Source organism: Vitis riparia, unplaced genomic scaffold, assembly GCF_004353265.1.
Source record: "Vitis riparia cultivar Riparia Gloire de Montpellier isolate 1030 unplaced genomic scaffold, EGFV_Vit.rip_1.0 scaffold478_pilon_pilon, whole genome shotgun sequence".
Taxonomy (NCBI): Eukaryota; Viridiplantae; Streptophyta; class Magnoliopsida; order Vitales; family Vitaceae; genus Vitis; species Vitis riparia.
In genome coordinates this window covers 38,290-59,865 of record NW_023269688.1, presented here as the reverse complement: position 1 = coordinate 59,865, position 21,576 = coordinate 38,290, and the positions used below count along the sequence as shown (strand labels likewise).

Genomic DNA, 21,576 nt, shown 5'->3' with positions numbered 1-21,576 from the left:
CTCAAAATTCCTAATTAGTATAGATTTTTTTTTTGTAAGGATTATTGTATTGAATATTTCCTAAGTTGATATATTATTCTAATATTAGATTTCCTTATAGAATAAGTAAAGTTATTAGGAATATCTCTATAAATATCTTTGGGTATGAGGGAAAAGGTTATGAGATGGAGATACACATATAAACATTATACGAGGAGGACAAAGATATGAGGAAAAATGGGAATCACTCGATAGAGCGAAGAAGCTTGTGGTTTAGGGTGTGGATATAAGAAGTAGGAAAATAGAAGATGTTTTAGAACCCAATAATTGCATATGTTTCTATCATTTGTAATATTCTCTCTGTGATATATTGGAATGATTGTTTTTCATCCATGGATGTAGGTATGATTGGTCGAACCATGTTAAAACCTTGTGTACCTTTGTGTTGATTTTTTTATTTTTGTGTTAGAATGGAAGGCACCCATTGGAGTGAGATGACTCGTAGTTCATGGTGTAGATATAAGGAGTGAGGAAACATGAGATGTTTCAAGAACCTAATGGTTATATCTTATTTCTCTCATCTGTTATAGTTTTTATGGAATAATGTAATGATTATCTTTCATCTGTGGATATAGACATAGTTGGTCAAACCACGTTAAAACATTGTGTACCTTTGTGTAAATTATTTTATTTTTATATTCTTGAATTAACATTGTTTGCATTAAAACTTCCACTAGCACAATTAATTGGTATCAAAACCCGACTTTAAGATTTCTAGAAGAACTAAAAAAAGCAAAACACATAAGCAGATGACAAAAGGAATTTTAGTTGAAGGTGGAGTAGATTGTTCTCTTGTTAGGATGTGATACAAAAAAATGTGTAACCTAAAGCGATGAAGAATTGAGTTAATGGAATTTAATCCAAGGTAAATATTGTTTGAAAGTGCCTTAAATTCCTAATTAGTATGTATTCGTTTTTGTAAGGATTATTGTATAGAATATTTCTTAAGTTGGTTTGTTATTGTAATTTTAGATTTCCTGATAGATTAAGGAAAGTTATTAGGAATATCTCTATAAATATCACCGGTTATGAGGAGAAAAGGTTATGATATAAAATAAGCTTGTAAAAACTATACGTGATAGATAGAGATATGAGAAAAAATAGGAGACATTGATAGAGCAAGAGGACTTGCCATTTAGGGTGTAGATGCACAAAGTGGGGAAATATGAGATGTTTCAAAAATCCAATAGTTGTATTTGATTTCTCTCTTCTATAATATCTCTATTGTATAGTGGAATGATTCTCTCTCATTCATCGATGAAGGCATGGTTGATTAAACCATATAATAACCTCTATGCCTTTGTGTGAATTGTTTTATATTTGTGTTATTGAAGTAACTTTCTTTGCATTAAAGCTTCCATTGGCACAATATATCTAATGATAAAATTTTAAATATTACAATTGTTGCACAAAGAAAACTAGCAATCATTTTGAACCAATTTTAATATAGAAAATTCTATTATTAATTAGCTTAGTTTTTTAGCTTCAAATTATTTTAAAAACCATTGGCTTTGTTAATAAATTTAAAACATTAAGTCTTATTTAATTTGGAGTTGATCCATTTTCTAATAAGAAAGTTAAATGAAGTTAACAAACTTATTGAGGAAGCTATAAATTTTTGCTCAATAATCGAAATAATACATCTATAAATATAAGGGTATTGCACACTTATTTTTCTAATTTTTTTCAAATATTATTTTTTTTTCTTAACAAAAAGAATAAAATTTATGACTTTATAAAAATATCAATGTCCATAGAACTCTTTGATATATACTAAAATGTTATTATTTTTAAAATAAAAAATGTATTTATATATATCTATGATATCAGTTTGGCACAATAAACTAATATTAAAACTTAGAATTTCAGGAAGAGTTAAAGAGAACAGAGCGCACAAGAGGATGACAAAAGGCATTTTAATTGAAGGTGGAGTCGATTGTTCTCTAATCAAGATGTGATACAAAAAGGTGTATCAAAGGAGATGGAAGACCAATTCAATGGAATTTGATCCAAAGTGGAAATTGTTGAAAAATGTCTCAAATTTCTAATTAGTATAAATTTCTTTTTGTAAAAATATTGTATAGAATGTTTCTGAAGTTTATATTTTATTGTAATATGAAATTTCCTTATAGAATAAAAAAAAAGTTATGTGGAATACTTTTATAAATATTGTAGGTAAAGACATGTAGAGATTATGTGGGGTAGATAAAGATGTGAGAAAGAATGAGAAATACTTGCTGAAGCGAGGTAGCTCATAGTTCATAGTGTGGATACAAGAAATTGGGAAACATGATATGTTTCGAGAACTTAATAGTTATATTTGGTTTATGTTATCTATAATATTTTCTCTATGTTATAGTGAAATGATTCTCTCTCATCCATGGATGTAGACATAGTCTATTGAATCAAGGACGAAAATATCGGAATATATCGACGATATATTATTGATATATCGTGTATCGAAGAAGATGGATACCATATATAGGTAAGATATATCGTCTGACATAATATCGGTAAATATTGGCGATATTTCAATAATATATATCGGTAATCACAGATATATGAGCGATACAATCAAAATATTGGCTTTAAGTGGGAAAATATTGCTGAAATTTCGGAGATATATCGGATATATCAGATATATTGGTGAAAAATTAGTAAAAAAAATTAAATTATTATAAATAAATTAATTTTAATTATCTTATAATTTATTTTGTATACTAATTAAATATAAAACAAATATAAAATCATAAATAAAATTATTAATATTTTTGAATAAAAATATTTTGTATCAAAATGTACTTATATTTTAAAATGAAAATCATAAATATATTTAAATAACATAATTAGTATATTTACAATAATTGAGTTTTAAATTAATAATTTTATTTTATTTTGATATTCAAGTGTAATAATAGTATATTGAGAATAAATTAACTTAGTACATTTTTAAATTAATATAGCATTGAATTTAAATTACTATATTTTATAATTAATTAATACATTTTCAATAGAGATAAGTAAATTAACTTAACATAGTAATATATTTGAATAATATAATTAGTATATTTGTAATAATTTAACTTCATAATGAGTGTACATTTACAAAATTCACATTTCTTATCGATCGACACTATATAATTAAATTTAATATCGCAAATCATATCATACATATATCAATTTCTTAAACAAAACAACTTTAAAATGTCTATTATACTTCTAATTTCATTTTAAGAGTTTTTTTCTTACATTTTCATAAGTTTTGATCGATTTTTGGTCTATCGATATTTTATGTCAAAATATTCACCAATATATCTTTAATATATCTGTAAAATCCAAGTACCGATATATCCGTGATTATCGATATTTTCATCATTGGGTTGAACAATGTTAAAACCTTGTGTACCTTTGTATGAATTATTTCATCCTTGTGTTAGGATGAGAGATACTTGGTGGAACGAAAAGACTCATGGCTTAGGGTGTAGATACAGAGAATGAGAAAATATGAAATGTTTCTAGAACCCAATAGTCATATCAATTTATGTCATTTGTAATATTCTTTATGGTATAGTGGAACGATTCTCTCATCTATGAATGTCGGCATGGTTGGTTAAACCACATTAAAACCTTGTATATCTTTATGTGAATTGTTTTATCTTTGCATTAAAGCTTCTATCGACGCAACAAATTGGTATCAAAGCTTAAGTTGATGATTTTTGGAAAAGTCAAAGAGAACAAAGCTCACAAGCACATGACAAAAGAATTTAAGTTTAAGGTGAAGTTGATTGTTCTATTTTTGGGATATGATACAAAAAAACTCATATCATTGGAGAGATGGAAGATTGGGTTAATGGAATTTGACCCAAGGTTAAGATTGTTGGAAGGTGTCTAAAAAACCTAATTAATATAGATTCATTTTTATAAAGAATATTACACAATTAAATGAAGTTAACAAACTTATGAGAAAGCTATAAATTTTTGCTTAATAGTCGGAGTAATACACCTCTAAATATAAGAGTATTACACAATTATTTTTCAATTTTTTGAAAAAATATTATTCTTTATTCTTAACAAAAAAGAATAAAATTAATGATTGTGTTAAAATATTAATATTCATAGAATTTTATGATATTTACTAAAAAAATAATAATATTTAAAGAAAAATATTATTTGTGTTTGTATTATTAATGCTAGTATTTATTAGATTTATCATTATATTATTTACTTAAAACTGATTATTCATTCATTTTATATTCATTCCTTACTATTAATATTCATTTTTCTAAAATAAAAAATCATGTGAAATCTTAAAATGTTATAACTCAACACGATAAGAGTGTTGTTTGCTCTGGTCTTCATTCAATGCCGGAGAGAATATATAATACTTACATTACGGCAAAGGCAAAGTGGGGATTGGGGAAGGTGAGGTTTCCTCCGGAGTTGTTCATTGGATGCCAATGCTTACGGAATAGAGTAGAGACTTGATGACAAAGCACTATTTTTTTAACAGAGGGCATCACGGACCTCAAGCCAAAAAGAAAGCTTCAAAAGAAACAGGAGGGAAAGGACAAGGAAAAAGGGTAAGAAGAAAGAAGCAGAAAAATAGAAAGGACAGAAAATGACCTGCCAGCTAACCAGAGCGGGCCGCGATGTTTCCTTTAATTTACGTGGAACCCTCCGCCGAGAGAGTGATGTCTGGTCTAGTCTTCATTCAAAGCATATAATAATCATGTCAGGGCAAATGCAGAGTGATGTGACCCTAATAGCCTTTTTATAGTATGAAACCATCAATTGAAGCACTTTTCATAAATTTTTGGTCAATAGTACGAGTAATACAATCTATAGACATAAGGGTATCATACTACATACTTATTTTCTATTTTTTTTAAATATTATTATGTATTCTTAACAAAAAGGAATAAAATTTATGATTTTATTAAAATATTAATATCCATATAATTCTAAGATACCTACTAAAATATTATTATTTTTTAATAAGAAGCTTGAAGTTTAATAAAAAAATTAAATAAAGTCAATAAATTTATAAGAAAACTATATAAACTTTTGCTTCATAGTCGAAGTAATATACCTCTGGGTATTACACAATTATTTTTCTGATGTTTTAAAATATTATTCATTTTTTTAATAAAAAAGAATAAAATTAATGATTGTGTTAAAATATTAATAGAATTATCTGATATTTACTAAAAAATCATAATTTTTTTTTCAAAAATATTATTTATGTTTGTATTATTAATGCTAGCATTTATTAATTTATCATTATATTATTTACTTAAAAATTATTATTCATTCATTTTCTATTTATTTTTTACTATTAATATTCATTTTTCAAAAATAAAAAAAATGTAAAATTTTAAAATATTATAGCTCATTGTTATTGCTGATTTTCCCCTCTAAAATGTAATTTTCATATTCATTTGATAAATTGATAATGAGAAAACTTACTTATAAATAAATAAAAAGGAAATGAATGCATTTAACAAGTGAACGAGTTTATAAAACAAGTACATAAGCAAGCTTAAAAAAAAATAAAAAAAAAAAGAAAAAAAAAAAGGAAAAATGAGAGAGAGACGATGGCAAGTCTTTGGCGGAAGGTTCCTTTAATTTACTCGGAACCCACCATCGAGAGTGCTTCAGGACAAAAGCAAAGTGGGGAAGGTGACCCAGCAAGTCTTCATTCAACGTCAATGCTAAAGGAGTACAACAAAAGTGATATAATTTGGCTGAAACTTCCTGCTTTCTTTCATGTCCAACAAGATCAACAGTCTATAAAAAGAAGTTTTATTCCTTAAGAATTTAATCCTTCGTAACCCTCTTGAAAGTTTAGCACAAGCACAATCCAACAATGGCTTCCACTAGCAGCCGAAAACCCTCTTCCTTTTCTACTTCTATTCCTCCTTCGAGTTATGATGCGTTCTTGAGTTTCAGAGGGGAAGACACCCGTAAAAATTTTACGGGTCATCTCTACCGTGCTTTAGTTACAAATGGAATTAACACCTTCAAAGATGATGAAGAGCTTGAGACAGGAGGAGTCATTGCAGAAGCACTCATTCAGGCCATCGAGGAATCAAAGGTTTTCTATGTCATTTTCTCGAAAAACTATGCTTACTCTAAGTGGTGTTTAAACGAGCTTGTCAAAATTATCGAGTGTATGAAAGCAAAGCAAAGAAGAGTTGTTCCAATTTTCTATGATGTGGATCCATCAGAAGTGCGAAGACAAAGTGGGGGGTATGGAAAAGCATTTGCTTATCACCAAAAAGATGCCAACCAAGAAAAGAAAAAGGAGATTCAAAAGTGGAGGATGGCCTTGACAGAAGCAGGCAATCTAGCGGGATATGATCTGCGAAATTATCGGTCAGTATAAATTGTCTTCACCTTTACTTAATTTAGGATTTTTTTAAATTTATTTATTTTTTATTACTTTTAAAACTTGGGATAAGTTCTTCTAAAACCAAAGTTTATGAATTGTATGGAATTTGATTTTTTGCCATTTGTGATTTCTCACATAGATTTCCTAAGCTTTTAGATTTATTTTGCTTCAAAGTTCTTTATAACCAATATTAATTAGAAGGACAAATAATTTTATATGTTATTTGAAACTAATTTTACTTATTTTAATTCTTTCATATAAAAAATTAAATAATTTTAAAATACAAAAGTTTTCAAATAACTTTAATTATAATTGATTTTTTTTTTTTTTTTTTGTTTTCCATATTAAAATCAAATATGAGAAAATGATAAGCCAATTCAATATAACATCTTTAACCTCTTTTCTTCTGCTTTCTTGGTTTGTGCTTTTGGAGCTTGTTTAAAATTTTTGATATTCTATCGTCCTGTATCGGAATTTTCGATATTGCTTCTGGAAGTCTCTGACTTAAACTTGTACATGCCACATTAAAATGGCAAACCGATATGAGCTTCCTTTTGCATGTAGTATTGACTTTGGTATTCAAATGAAAATTAAGACAACTCAATATAACATCTTTAACCTCTTTTCCTTGGCTTTCTTGGTTTGTGCTTCCTCATCTCATCTTCTTTCCCTTGTTCAAATTCCTTTAGCCTTGAAGCATGCACCTTTAACTTCATTGCCATAATTATACTCAAATACCACATTAACAACCAAAATGGGACTAAAGCATGATCAGGATAAAAATAGGAATTTGCACTCCTATAAGAAACAAAACTCTTAAGTTTTTATTAGTTGAGTTACCATGATTTGAACACAAATTAGTAAAAAGAGAGGACAGTCATAAGTGATGCTCAAATAAACAAAAACATTACTAAGGTGGTAAGCTAGTCTTGCAAATTGCCTTTGCTCTAGGAAAACTAGTCATTGTCTCTATGAACCCCCTCATGATAGAATCCTTCATCATAAATGGAAAGTAATATCAATCCTAGAGAGATGAACTTCTATATGAGCCTTCCAACAAATTGAGTAGCACAAATCAACAGAATCTTATTTAATTTTATATATTTTTTTTGTTTTTTGCAACAAGTATACTAGATATAACAAAATGAAATTGTACTTGCATATGTAATTTAATACATGTGGTTTAATCCCTTTTTATTTACATTCCATTAACTCCTAATTCCATTTAAGTACTTCATATTTGTTATCTTTTGCAACCCATTGTAGCTTATTGCATATTTTGTTATTCTTTACAATTGTCAGGTATGAGTCAAAAGTTATTGAGAACATTATTGATGATATCCTTAAAACGAGTCATCAACTTTTACATGTTGAAGATAACATCATTGGAATGAACCTCCGTTTAGAAAAACTCAAATCTTTGATAGAAGTTGAATCAAATGATGTTCGCATGGTTGGGATCTATGGTTTTGGTGGAATCGGTAAAACTACCATGAGCAAAGCTATTTATAATGAAATCTCAACTAAATTTGAGGGAATTAGCTTTCTTGAAAATGTGAGAGAAAATTTCAAAGTTGATTGTGGTCTAGTTCGATTACAACAACAACTTATTAATAGTATCCTAAAGAGAAAAAATCCAACAATAAGTACTAGTCATGAAGGAATCCAAGTGATAAAGGAAAGGCTCCAAACAAAAAAGGTCCTTGTTGTTTTGGATGATGTGGATGAGTCGAAACAGTTGGAATATTTAGCAGGAAAGCATGATTGGTTTGGTCCAGGAAGCAGAATCATCATAACATCCAGAGATCGACATTTGCTAAATGTGCATGGAGTTGATGCATTACATGAGGTTAAGGAGTTAAATCAAAAGGAAGCTACTCAACTATTTAGCCAACATGCCTTTAAAAAAGATCTTCCTGAAGAACATTATGTAGAATTGTCTAAGCGCGTGGTAGATTACACTGGAGGTGTCCCGTTAGCTCTTAAAGTTTTGGGTTCTTTTCTTTTTAGGAAAGAAATACGAGAATGGGAAAGTGAATTATGTAAACTAAAAAGAAAACCCAACAAGGATGTCCAAAATGTTCTTAGGACAAGCTTTGACGGGTTAGATGATTTTGAGAAGGAACTATTCCTCGATATTGCATGTTTCTTCAAAGGGCAGAATGAGAATTTTGTTACTAGAATACTAGATAGTTGTGGTTTCAATGCAACTATTGGAATAAAAGTTCTTAGTGACAAGTGTCTAATAACATTTTTCCATGGCACCATTGGGATGCATGATCTATTACAAGAAATGGGTCGGGAAATTGTTCGTGAAGAGTATCCTAGAGATCTGGGAAAATGGACCAGATTATGGGAACCTGACGATGTGTATCGTGTATTACGAAGAGAAATGGTAAGAGCTAATATATATGAGTTTCAATGACATATTTTTGTTTAATTAGATACATGGTGATATAATTTTAGCAAGGTTTTCACTTTTTCTTCCTCACTTATTCTCTACTCTTTTTTCAGGGGACCAAAGCAATTGAAGGGATATTCCTAGACATGGCTACATCGAAAGAGATTCAGTTTACTAATGAAGCTTTCAAGCAGATGAATAATCTTAGATTATTCAAAGTTTATCGGAGTAGTCATCACTATGGCGTTACTAAAAGGGATTACAAAGTGCTTCTTCCCAAAAATTTTGAATTTCCCTCTTACGAGTTGAGATATCTCTATTGGGATAGATATCCTTTGAAATTCTTGCCATCACATTTTGATGGGGAGAACTTGGTAGAACTCAACTTGCAATCTAGTAACATAAAAAAATTTGGAAAGGGAATAAGGTATGATAAATATTTAGTTATATTGTAGTTTTTTGACTTTATATTAATTTTGAAGTTTATGGAAACCTTATTTATTAAAATAAATTTCTTTTGTCAGTGTTTGCAAGCTTTGAAGGTGGTTGACCTAAGTCACTCAAAGAAGCTCATCGAAGTGTCAAATTTCTCATGCATGAAAAATTTGGAGACACTACTTCTTGAAGGTTGTACAAGTTTGCGCTGTGTTGACCAATCTATTGGAGTTCTAAAGAAACTTACTTTACTGAGTTTGAAAGGTTGCAAAAGGCTCAGAAGTTTGCCAAGCACTGTTGAGTGTTTGGAATCTCTTGAAACTCTTTATCTCTCAAGTTGCTCCAATCTTGAAATATTTCCAGAGATCAAAAGGAATATGAAACGTTTATTGTGGCTTGAGTTAGGTGGGACAGCGATAAAAGAATTACCCTCCTCAGTGGATCATCTCACTGCACTTCAATACTTGGATCTGCCTGAGTGCAAAAATTTGAAAGCCTTCCACTCAGCATATGTAGGTTGAAGTCTCTTGTGTATCTCAATCTTAATGGTTGCTCAAACTTAGAGGCTTTTCCCGAAATCTCCGAAAATATGAATAGTTTACAATGTCTTTTTTTGTGTGAAACGGCTATAAAAGGGCTACCATCATCAATTGAAAATCTAGTTGATCTTCGACTCTTGGTACTGGATAATTGCAAAAACCTTGCAACTCTTCCAAGCAGCCTTTATCATTTGAGACATCTTACAACTCCCCGTCTTGCAAACTGTTCAAGACTCCATAAACATCCGGAGAAGTGGAACCTGGAATCTTTAGGTAGTATTGGTTCGCAATTGGCTTCCTTGAAGAGGATATCTCTAAGAGGAGCAGAAATCTGCAGCATATCTGTCGTCATCACTCAACTTAGTAACCTGGAATTTCTTAATATGAGCGACTGCAAGATGCTTGAAGAAATTCAAGGGCTTCCACAGGTATGATCTTTTTACTTAATACTGTGTTTTTCTTTTTAGCAAAGACGTTTTATGCAGATAGGATTCACCTATGTACAGAGTTTGGACATGGAGAAATATTTGGAGCTGGAAAGCAGTTCCATCCAAGGTTATCTTTGTTTGGATAAGACTAGTGCCATTAAAGAATTTCCCTCCTCAATTGATGATCTCACCAAACTTGGGAAGTTAAGTTTGAAAAACGGGAAGAAGAGTCTTCCGAGTAACACTGGTAGGTTGAAATTCCTAGATGAACTCTATGTCAGTGATCAGCCAAACCTGGGGACTTCTCTGGAATCACAGATAACGGAATATCTTAAGGGGCTCAAACTGAACTTGCAGAGTTTTAAAAGCTTAGAGCACTTGTTTCTGATGGATGGAACAGTCGCCAATAATTTATGGTGCCTATCATCAGTAAAATATTTAGATCTAAGTGAATCCAATTTTCATCACATACCTGACGGTATTACTGAATGTTGTAATCTGAAACGCCTTACTATCCGTCACTGCAAGAAACTTAAAGAAATTCCAAAGCTTCCATCAAGCCTACTGATGATAGATGCACGCGGCTGCACAGACCTGGGAACATTATCAACTCCATCAAGTCTTCTCTGGTCTTCTCTCCTCGAATGGTTCAAGAAAGTTCAGGTACGATTTTTATTGAAATCTTTTTTCTCTATGAATTGCAAAAGTAATTATATTCATTTCAATTTATTATTTTCTTTGCAATAAATAGTTCTAATTTATTATTTTCTAATTTCTTCTCCGGAATCACAGAGGATGGAAAATTTTAAGGGGCTCAAACTGGACTTGCAGAGTGTTAAATGCTTAGAGCTCATATTTCTGATGGATGGAAGAATCGCCAATAATTTATGGGGCCTATCATCACTAAAATCTTTAGATCTAAGTGAAACCAGTATTCATCGCATACCTGCTGGTATTACTGGATGTCGTAATCTGGAATTCCTTACCATCCGTCACTGCAAGAAACTTAAAGAAATTCCAATGCTTCCATCAAGCCTACTAAGCATAGATGCACGCGGCTGCACAGACCTGGGAACATTATCAACTCCATCAAGTCTTCTCTGGTCTTCTCTCCATAAAAGGGTCCAACTTCAGGTACGATTTTTATTGAAATCTTTTTTCTTTATGAATTGCAGAAGTAACTATATTCATTTCAATTTACTATTTGTTTTGGTTCAAAAAATTGAATTCTCTTCCAGAACTTTCCTCCTTTATAAAGTTGTTTGTCACGCGTCTCAATCTTAGTGAATGTGGCTCAACAGAAAATATTCTTTGAAACAGAAACTTTCGTGTTTGTGAGAATACGAAAGTTCGCTTCTTGCTAACATGGATGGTTCGTGTTTGCCTCGAATTCAATTCTCGTTTAGTGGTGAAATTTGTTCACTTGTTGAAGTTTGTCCACTTCACTTGTCCCCTTTTTCTTCTCATATAAGCTTTGTCAAGAAGTTTTTAGGTGAGAGAAAATATGTTTTGTTTGGTAGGACCACTTACTATTTATTAAGTGTTGTTTCTAGAAGGTTCATAATGAAACCGATTCAAAAGTCTCATTTTCTCAATTATGTGTTGGTCTCCTAAAAATGATGATTATTTATTTCTTTATTATTTATTATTTATTATTTATATTTTATTATTATTATTTTTTTGTTGGGAACTTTGCTTTATTTGGACTCAACAGGTTTTTTGCTTTGTTGGACATTTAAATATCTAGATGGACACTTCACCTACACAAACATTTGGCCTTGATAGGCATTTTGCCTAGATGAACATTTTGTCTAGATGAGCACTTGCCTTGTTGGGCATTTCGCCTCGGTGGACATTTCATCTTAGTGAGCATTTTGCCTCGATGGACATTTCGTCTTAGTGGGCATTTTGCCTTGATGGACATTTTGTCTTTGTGTGCATTTCTCCTTAGTAGGCATTTTACCTTAGTGGACATTTTGTCTAAGTTGGCATTTTGCCTTGGTGGACATTTCATCTAAGTTAGCATTTTGCCTTGGTGGACATTTCGTCTTAGTAGGCATTTCATCTTGGTGGACATTTCATAGTAGTGGCCATTTCGCCTTTGTGATTTTTTTTTTTTTTTTTTTGAGAAAATCTAAGATTAAAAGTATTCTATAATATATATATATATATATATATATATATATATATATATATATTTAAAAGAAGTCTATATTAATTAAGAATTTGAAAAACCTTTCCACAAGCCTCTAACAATGATGTCACATAAAGCATGAGAAAAATAATAGTGCTGGGCTTTGATGTACAGAAAAATAAGAGTTCCTGTTCATGATTATTTTGTAAAAACCTACCCCAAATTTTAAAGTAATCGGTGAGTCTTAAGAGTCAATAGGTTTGAATAGATAGCTTTGTTAAATTAAATACTGCCTACTTGAGTGGAGGAAGGGGAAGCTTCTATTATACTTGTCATCCCCATCATTCTTACTATCATTTTGAGGTATAATAGAAATACAATAATTTCAGAACTTCAAAGGATGGTATTGATTTTCAATCCGTTAAAGCACTAAAAAAGACAGAGAGTACCTTTTCCAATGGCAACATCATTATTGATGGGAAATCTGGATGATTGACTCTCTATCAGCCTCTCTTTCATTACAATATCCGCTACTACAATCCAAAGCATGTGGACCAGTTGAACTCAGCAGATCTATAATCCAAACCCCATTTTCCATTATAAGAAGGCTCCTTCACAAACCATATTTGCACGGCAAATACCCGCTTTGTTTCGTGAAATTAATGGCTCAAACAGCTTTAACTGAAGCAACCAAACTCTTCCCTTTGATCCTTCTTCTCCTGCCTCTCGTCTATCTCATCCTCAAGCATCTCAAATCAAAGTCTCCATCACTTCCACCGGGTCCATATCCATGGCCAATCATAGGCAACTTTCACCAGATGGGGAAACAGCGTCATATGGTCCACTCTTCTCACTACGATTCGGAAATCAAACTCTGATTGTGGTATCATCAGCGGCCGCCAGCCAAAGAAATTCTCAGATCTTATGACCGTAATTTCTGTGCTAGATATGTTCCTCAAGTGATCCCTGTTTTGGTCTTGTTTTTCCGGTTGGTTCTCCTGCGACTGTCAATATCCTTGTATCCTTGTCTGGCATCCCGATTCACCGAAACTCCAATTCATCGGAACTCCAATCGTTTTTTATGGGGCTTTTTGTCTGTTCGTACAGACGGCGCCAAGTGTTTTGGTTAAAAAAAATTGAATTCTTTTCCAGAACTTTCCTCTTTTATAAAGTTGTTTGCCACGCGTCTCAATCTTATTGAATGCGGCTCAACATAAAATATTCTTCAAAAAAGAAACTTTCATGTTCGTGAGAACACGAAAGTTCGTTTTCATGTTCGTGTTTGCTATTTTCTTTGCAATAAATAGTTCTAATTTACTATTTTCTAATTTCTTCTCAGGAATCACAGAGGAAGGAAATTTTCAAGGGGTTCAAACTGGACTGGTGGAGTTTTCAAAGCTTAGAGAACTTGTTTCTGATGGATGGAGCAATCGCCAATAATTTATGGGGCCTATCATCACTAAATTCTTTAGATCTAAGTGAATCCAATTTTCATCACATACCTGATGGTATTACTGAATGTTGTAATCTGAAACGCCTTACTATCCGTCACTGCAAGAAACTTAAAGAAATTCCAAAGCTTCCATCAAGCCTAGAATGGATAGATGCACGCGGCTGCACAGACCTGGGAACATTATCAACTCCATCAAAGCTTCCATCAAGCCTAGAATGGATAGATGCACGCGGCTGCACAGACCTGGGAACATTATCAACTCCATCAAGTCTTCTCTGGTCTTCTCTCCTCGAATGGTTCAAGAAAGTTCAGGTACGATTTTTATTGAAATCTTTTTTCTCTATGAATTGCAAAAGTAATTATATTCATTTCAATTTATTATTTTCTTTGCAATAAATAGTTCTAATTTACTATTTTCTAATTTCTTCTCCGGAATCACAGAGGATGGAAAATTTTAAGGGGCTCAAACTGGACTTGCAGAGTGTTAAATGCTTAGAGCTCATATTTCTGATGGATGGAAGAATCGCCAATAATTTATGGGGCCTATCATCACTAAAATCTTTAGATCTAAGTGAAACCAGTATTCATCGCATACCTGCTGGTATTACTGGATGTCGTAATCTGGAATTCCTTACCATCCGTCACTGCAAGAAACTTAAAGAAATTCCAAAGCTTCCATCAAGCCTACTGATGATAGATGCACGCGGCTGCACAGACCTGGGAACATTATCAACTCCATCAAGTCTTCTCTGGTCTTCTCTCCATAAAAGGGTCCAACTTCAGGTACGATTTTTATTGAAATCTTTTTTCTTTATGAATTGCAGAAGTAACTATATTCATTTCAATTTACTATTTGTTTTGGTTCAAAAAATTGAATTCTCTTCCAGAACTTTCCTCCTTTATAAAGTTGTTTGTCACGCGTCTCAATCTTAGTGAATGTGGCTCAACAGAAAATATTCTTTGAAACAGAAACTTCCGTGTTTGTGAGAATACGAAAGTTCGCTTTCTTGCTAACATGGATGGTTCGTGTTTGCCTCGAATTCAATTCTCGTTTAGTGGTGAAATTTGTTCACTTGTTGAAGTTTGTCCACTTCACTTGTCCCCCTTTTTCTTCTCATATAAGCTTTGTCAAGAAGTTTTTAGGTGAGAGAAAATATGTTTTGTTTGGTAGGACCACTTACTATTTATTAAGTGTTGTTTCTAGAAGGTTCATAATGAAACCGATTCAAAAGTCTCATTTTCTCAATTATGTGTTGGTCTCCTAAAAATGATGATTATTTATTTCTTTATTATTTATTATTTATTATTTATATTTTATTATTATTATTTTTTGTTGGGAACTTTGCTTTATTTGGACTCAACAGGTTTTTTGCTTTGTTGGACATTTAAATATCTAGATGGACACTTCACCTACACAAACATTTGGCCTTGATAGGCATTTTGCCTAGATGAACATTTTGTCTAGATGAGCACTTGCCTTGTTGGGCATTTCGCCTCGGTGGACATTTCATCTTAGTGAGCATTTTGCCTCGATGGACATTTCGTCTTAGTGGGCATTTTGCCTTGATGGACATTTTGTCTTTGTGTGCATTTCTCCTTAGTAGGCATTTTGCCTTAGTGGACATTTTGTCTAAGTTGGCATTTTGCCTTGGTGGACATTTCATCTAAGTTAGCATTTTGCCTTGGTGGACATTTCGTCTTAGTAGGCATTTCATCTTGGTGGACATTTCATAGTAGTGGCCATTTCGCCTTTGTGATTTTTTTTTTTTTTTTTTTGAGAAAATCTAAGATTAAAAGTATTCTATAATATATATATATATATATATATATATATATATATATATATTTAAAAGAAGTCTATATTAATTAAGAATTTGAAAAACCTTTCCACAAGCCTCTAACAATGATGTCACATAAAGCATGAGAAAAATAATAGTGCTGGGCTTTGATGTACAGAAAAATAAGAGTTCCTGTTCATGATTATTTTGTAAAAACCTACCCCAAATTTTAAAGTAATCGGTGAGTCTTAAGAGTCAATAGGTTTGAATAGATAGCTTTGTTAAATTAAATACTGCCTACTTGAGTGGAGGAAGGGGAAGCTTCTATTATACTTGTCATCCCCATCATTCTTACTATCATTTTGAGGTATAATAGAAATACAATAATTTCAGAACTTCAAAGGATGGTATTGATTTTCAATCCGTTAAAGCACTAAAAAAGACAGAGAGTACCTTTTCCAATGGCAACATCATTATTGATGGGAAATCTGGATGATTGACTCTCTATCAGCCTCTCTTTCATTACAATATCCGCTACAACAATCCAAAGCATGTGGACCAGTTGAACTCAGCAGATCTATAATCCAAACCCCATTTTCCATTATAAGAAGGCTCCTTCACAAACCATATTTGCACGGCAAATACCCGCTTTGTTTCGTGAAATTAATGGCTCAAACAGCTTTAACTGAAGCAACCAAACTCTTCCCTTTGATCCTTCTTCTCCTGCCTCTCGTCTATCTCATCCTCAAGCATCTCAAATCAAAGTCTCCATCACTTCCACCGGGTCCATATCCATGGCCAATCATAGGCAACTTTCACCAGATGGGGAAACAGCGTCATATGGTCCACTCTTCTCACTACGATTCGGAAATCAAACTCTGATTGTGGTATCATCAGCGGCCGCCAGCCAAAGAAATTCTCAGATCTTATGACCGTAATTTCTGTGCTAGATATGTTCCTCAAGTGATCCCTGTTTTGGTCTTGTTTTTCCGGTTGGTTCTCCTGCGACTGTCAATATCCTTGTATCCTTGTCTGGCATCCCGATTCACCGAAACTCCAATTCATCGGAACTCCAATCGTTTTTTATGGGGCTTTTTGTCTGTTCGTACAGACGGCGCCAAGTGTTTTGGTTAAAAAAAATTGAATTCTTTTCCAGAACTTTCCTCTTTTATAAAGTTGTTTGCCACGCGTCTCAATCTTATTGAATGCGGCTCAACATAAAATATTCTTCAAAAAAGAAACTTTCATGTTCGTGAGAACACGAAAGTTCGTTTTCATGTTCGTGTTTGCTATTTTCTTTGCAATAAATAGTTCTAATTTACTATTTTCTAATTTCTTCTCAGGAATCACAGAGGAAGGAAATTTTCAAGGGGTTCAAACTGGACTTGTGGAGTTTTCAAAGCGTAGAGAACTTGTTTCTGATGGATGGAGCAATCGCCAATAATTTATGGGGCCTATCATCACTAAAATCTTTAGATCTAAGTGAAACCAGTATTCATCGCATACCTGATGGTATTACTGGATGTTGTAATCTGAAACACCTTATCATCCGTCACTGCAAGAAACTTAAAGAAATTCCACAGCTTCCATCAAGCCTAGAATGGATAGATGCACGCGGCTGCACAGACCTGGGAACATTATCAACTCCATCAAGTCTTCTCTGGTCTTCTCTCCTCAAATGGTTCCAACTTCAGGTACAATTTTTATTGAAATTTTTTTCTCTATGAATTGCAAAAGTAATTATATTATTTTCAATTTCCTATTTTCTGTGCAATTAATAGTTCTAATTATAACCATGTTTTGTAATGTAATGGGGTTTCTTGATTTTATGCACAATCTAATCTAATCTATAAATGTTTTCTTCAATGCCACGCCATTAATTTACATGTTACCTTTAACTGTCCAGCTTCCTTACGGCAAGTACTGTAGGAGAATTATTCTTGGAAGTAATGAAATTCCAGAGTGGGTATTGCATCAGGAAATGGGAAGCCAAATAAGAATAGAGCTTCCTATGAATTGGTATCAGGATGACCACTTCCTCGGATTTGCATTTTTCTGTCTTTGTTCAACAACGCATCGTCTTGTGATGAATTGTCGTTTGACCTTCTGTGAGGATTCAGAAAAAGACATCAGGGAATTTTGGTTTGAGCGCTTTGGATACTTCACGAATATTGGTGATAGTGAATTTGATGGACTGGGGGTGGAGTACTGTCCTAAGATGGCTATACTGAAAAGGTTCCACTCCAAGCAATATGTGCACCTTCAGGCTTCATTTGATTATCATCGATATGGTGGTTGGCGTGATGACGTGGAAAGTGGTTGGGGTGATGACGTGGAAAGTTGCGGGATCCATCTTATATACTCTCAAGATCATCAACATAACCATACCCCGTTGGGTTTTCATGACACCCAACATGATGAACACTACCATATGCCCATGTTGTTGAATCTTCCTGAGAATTCTGGTGACAATAGATTGGCAGCAGAAGATATCAATGGTAATTTTAAGAAAAGTTGCGATGATGCAGAACACGACCAAGCAGAGGATTGAGAGAACCCAACACAGATCTCAAGCTTCAAACTAAATCATATCACCAGGTACGTCAGCAAACCTTTCTTTGTAATTCAACCATCTCTATCTTCAGTTTGCCCATTCAAGCTATCATGAAAATTTATGCGGACTATAAAAACTATTTTGTTTTTGTTTTTTTCCTTTCATTGCATACAAATCCTAGTAGATTGATAAAATAAAAAATTTCAAGACCTGTTTAAACTAAACTACTCCACCGGTCTTGCACCATTATAGACTTGATTTGCGTGCCTCATGCATAAAAAACTGTGCATGTTTTAAGTCATTTACAAGCTCTACCAAAAATGTTTCCAAATAGTGTCTCTAAAGGCTTATTGGTAAGAGCACAAATTCTTTATTGTATCTTTAATATTACTTTATTCTCTCTTTATTGTTTGTTGTTGTTTGGGGAATTAAACAAATATTGACACAAACCAAACTAGCATTGTTATTCTCTCATGCTTGATACAAAAACCCAACTAGTGTCACCAAAATTTCCATCCCTAAGCACCCTTGGTCAAAATCCATAGGCCTAAAAATTCAAAAATCATTTGAATTCATTCTAACTCATAAACCACCTTTAGGGTAGTATTCCCCGAGTAATTATTTCTTGAGGCATAAACTATTTTCTAAACAAATTTAGTGTAGAAATTACACAAATAACTCAAATATATATGATATTTTAAGTGACTAATTAATCAAAAGGGACATAATCTAAATCCTAGTAAGTTAGTTCATCTATCCTGAGTAAAATTCTAATTTTATCTTATTTGGGGCAATCAAGCTTAAGAGGAGAAATATTTTCAATTTGAATATTGCTTTGGAATGTATTAAGAGAGTGATTGCATAGGTGGACCCATGACATGACTTAATTATAAAATTCTTATTATTGATTTTGCTAAACAAAAGTAGGGATGACAATAAGGTTGGTTTTCTGGGGTTGCCCTTCATCCACTCCCTAATAAGATGATTTTGAGATGAAGATAAATGAATTAGGAGTATTTTAGAGAATTTTTTCTATTTTTATGCAAGGAGAGTTCTAAAATTGTATTTTTTTTTCTATTATTATTCAAAGAGAGTTTTAGAATTGTCTTGTCCTGCCTTACTCCATCCTGATTATATAGATAGAGATAGAGAGAGAGGGAGAGCATCAGAATATGGGATGTGAAGTAACAGTAGAGCTTCCTCTGAATTGGTATGAAATCAACAATTTCTTGGGATTTGCTTTCTTCTTCCATCATGTTCCATTTAGTGATGATGATGAATGTGAGAATAGAGATTATGCATTTCAAAATGTGAATTGACGACTTCCCAGGGTAGTCATTCTGAACTAGTGGATAATGTATTTTTAGAGTCCATGTGTAAACTCTACCGTATTGGTGGTTTATTTTATTAGAGTACAAGCTGTGACAATGGTACATTGTATCCAGCACTGTCGGTGACCTTTTTCCCTCAAATTGCAGTTTGTAGATAAATATCGATCCAACCAGTGGAGGAACTTTAAGGCTTCATTCGAGGGCTCTTATCGATGTGGCAATAGCAGAGACCTTAAAACGAGAAGTTGTGGGATCTATCTTCAATATGCCCAAGGTCGTCATCATCATCATTATCAGAACCATTGGCTTCAGATGCTGAAAGAAAATACAAGTTGTAATATTAAGAGAAGCTGTGACGGTGCAGAGAATCACCCAACAAAGGACCCATATCAGAAAAGATCAAGACGTCTCTAGCTAGTTTTTCAACTAAGACGGCCGTTTCACTGGCAGAGCTCGATCTTGACACTCCAACAAAGTATGTCTGCTCTCTTTATGGTTTACTAGAGCTTGTAGAACTTAATGCTATAATTAATTTCAGCAAAAACATCTTGACAACATTTAAAATCATAACCAATTTTATATGGTAGAATTAGACATGGTCAAGTGATTTAAATGGTCCAACGTTATTTATTATTTTCTTCCTACTTTTACTTTAATTTATTTGTTTTAATAAATAATTTTGAAACTCCCAGCCCTCATGTCAATTTAAAAGTTGAAAGTGTTGATCTTTATTATGCATCTCTTTAAACCAAGTTTCATAGCAAGTCTCTTTTTGGTGTTTAACTTGTTTTCTGTTAGTTTCAGTGGTTTTAGCAGGTTTTGCTCCAAGAATAAGGCATGCGATATGAGGGAAATTTTGTCTAACTGGAGTTCAAAAGAAGACAAAAATGGATGCATCTATATCTGAAGTCTTGACAATCACTTTTATGGTCCAAACTCGATCCATTCAAAGAGCAAAAACTGAACTTTGAACTCATAGAGTCCAGACTCTCTCTAAAGAGGTCCAGCACATACTGAAATTCTTTTTTGAAATTTAGCTACTGGACTATATATAGGGTCCCGGCTCTCTAAATAGGTCTGGACCTGATTGTGCTTTGAAGCTCCTTTTTCAGCTTGCTTCTTGTTATCTTATGCCTTCACATGACAAGCAACCCAGGTTTTGGTTATGGGAGATATTGAAGCTCATTTGGCAAGAAATTTGGGAGACTTATCTCAGACTTTTTTGAGAGGTGTTCTCTCATTTTTCTGGATCGGGTTAGGTTTTCTTTTTCTTTGTTTGTAATCTTCAAGGTTGTAAAATGGTTGGAGATCCATCCACAGAGGAGCTCTAAGATCACATTCATGGCTAGACTCTCCAGCTAGGGAAAGGTTAGTTTGATGTAATTTTTTTATACAATGTATTGGCTTCAAATTGCACTCTATCAAAGTTTCTGTGTTTCCATTTCATATCTTCATTGCATTTGTTGCTTTAAATTTTCTTGCTTCGATATTTTGTGTTAAATGCTTGATGATACACCAAATGCTTAAGCATTTAATTACTACGATTTTTTGTATACAGCAAATGCATAGGGCTTGCATCTCCTGTTATTTGTTGTGTTCATTTTATTAGTAAAATCATTTATTCAAAGTGAAAGAGAATTTTTCGTGGAAAATGAGAAAACATATAGGTTTAATATAACTTTATTAGTAAAATATCTCCATGGGTTCTCAAACCTAAATCTATGTGGAATCACTGTAAATATGTTTTTATTTGTATTCATGCATGAGCTATGAATTGCCTTTAGGAGTAACTATCAGTGGCACATCTTCCCTGGTGTTTAACCTCCTTGCTTTATAACCTACACTTTAGTTCCTTTACCTTTATTTTCTATTACTTTTCAAAAATTCTCTACTCATTTCTCACATTATAACGTCCTCTAGAACTTCATTACCTTACCAAATTCTTCATTCTCTTTCATTAATGAGGAAAGCATAATGCATTAATCAAACCTTCTTATGACATCTTCTCCTAGGTCATATTACTCTAAATAGGATCCAAAGACTGATTAAGTTTGGACCATTACACTCTTTGGTTTTAGAAGACTTATCAACTT

At 32.7% G+C, this 21,576-nt stretch overlaps 2 protein-coding genes across 6 annotated transcripts; both read left to right on the top strand.

The window, feature by feature from the left end:
• The first annotated feature begins 5,887 nt into the window (after window positions 1-5,887).
• On the top strand, window positions 5,888-9,741 carry LOC117909945 (disease resistance protein RUN1-like). Its single transcript, XM_034823992.1, has 4 exons — window positions 5,888-6,414; window positions 7,733-8,825; window positions 8,945-9,258; window positions 9,356-9,741. Exons 1-4 carry the CDS (start codon window positions 5,906-5,908, stop codon window positions 9,369-9,371), a joined length of 1,932 nt encoding a protein of 643 aa, XP_034679883.1. The 5' UTR covers window positions 5,888-5,905; the 3' UTR covers window positions 9,372-9,741.
• Window positions 9,742-9,779: 38 nt separating this feature from the next.
• LOC117909941 (disease resistance protein RPV1-like) lies at window positions 9,780-20,970 on the top strand. Of its 5 annotated transcripts, XR_004650502.1 has the most exons (10): window positions 9,780-10,233; window positions 10,312-10,896; window positions 11,026-11,367; window positions 13,707-14,132; window positions 14,262-14,603; window positions 16,942-17,292; window positions 17,505-18,196; window positions 19,631-19,958; window positions 20,288-20,484; window positions 20,596-20,970. XR_004650502.1 is itself a non-coding variant. In XM_034823988.1 (8 exons), exons 1-7 carry the CDS (start codon window positions 9,856-9,858, stop codon window positions 18,147-18,149), a joined length of 3,069 nt encoding a protein of 1,022 aa, XP_034679879.1. In that variant the 5' UTR covers window positions 9,780-9,855; the 3' UTR covers window positions 18,150-18,196; window positions 20,288-20,970. The 5 variants fall into 5 exon arrangements, 2 of the variants coding, with proteins under 2 accessions (XP_034679879.1, XP_034679880.1); XR_004650500.1 differs by having other exon boundaries at window positions 20,288-20,970; XR_004650501.1 differs by having other exon boundaries at window positions 20,282-20,970.
• The last annotated feature ends 606 nt before the right edge of the window (window positions 20,971-21,576 follow it).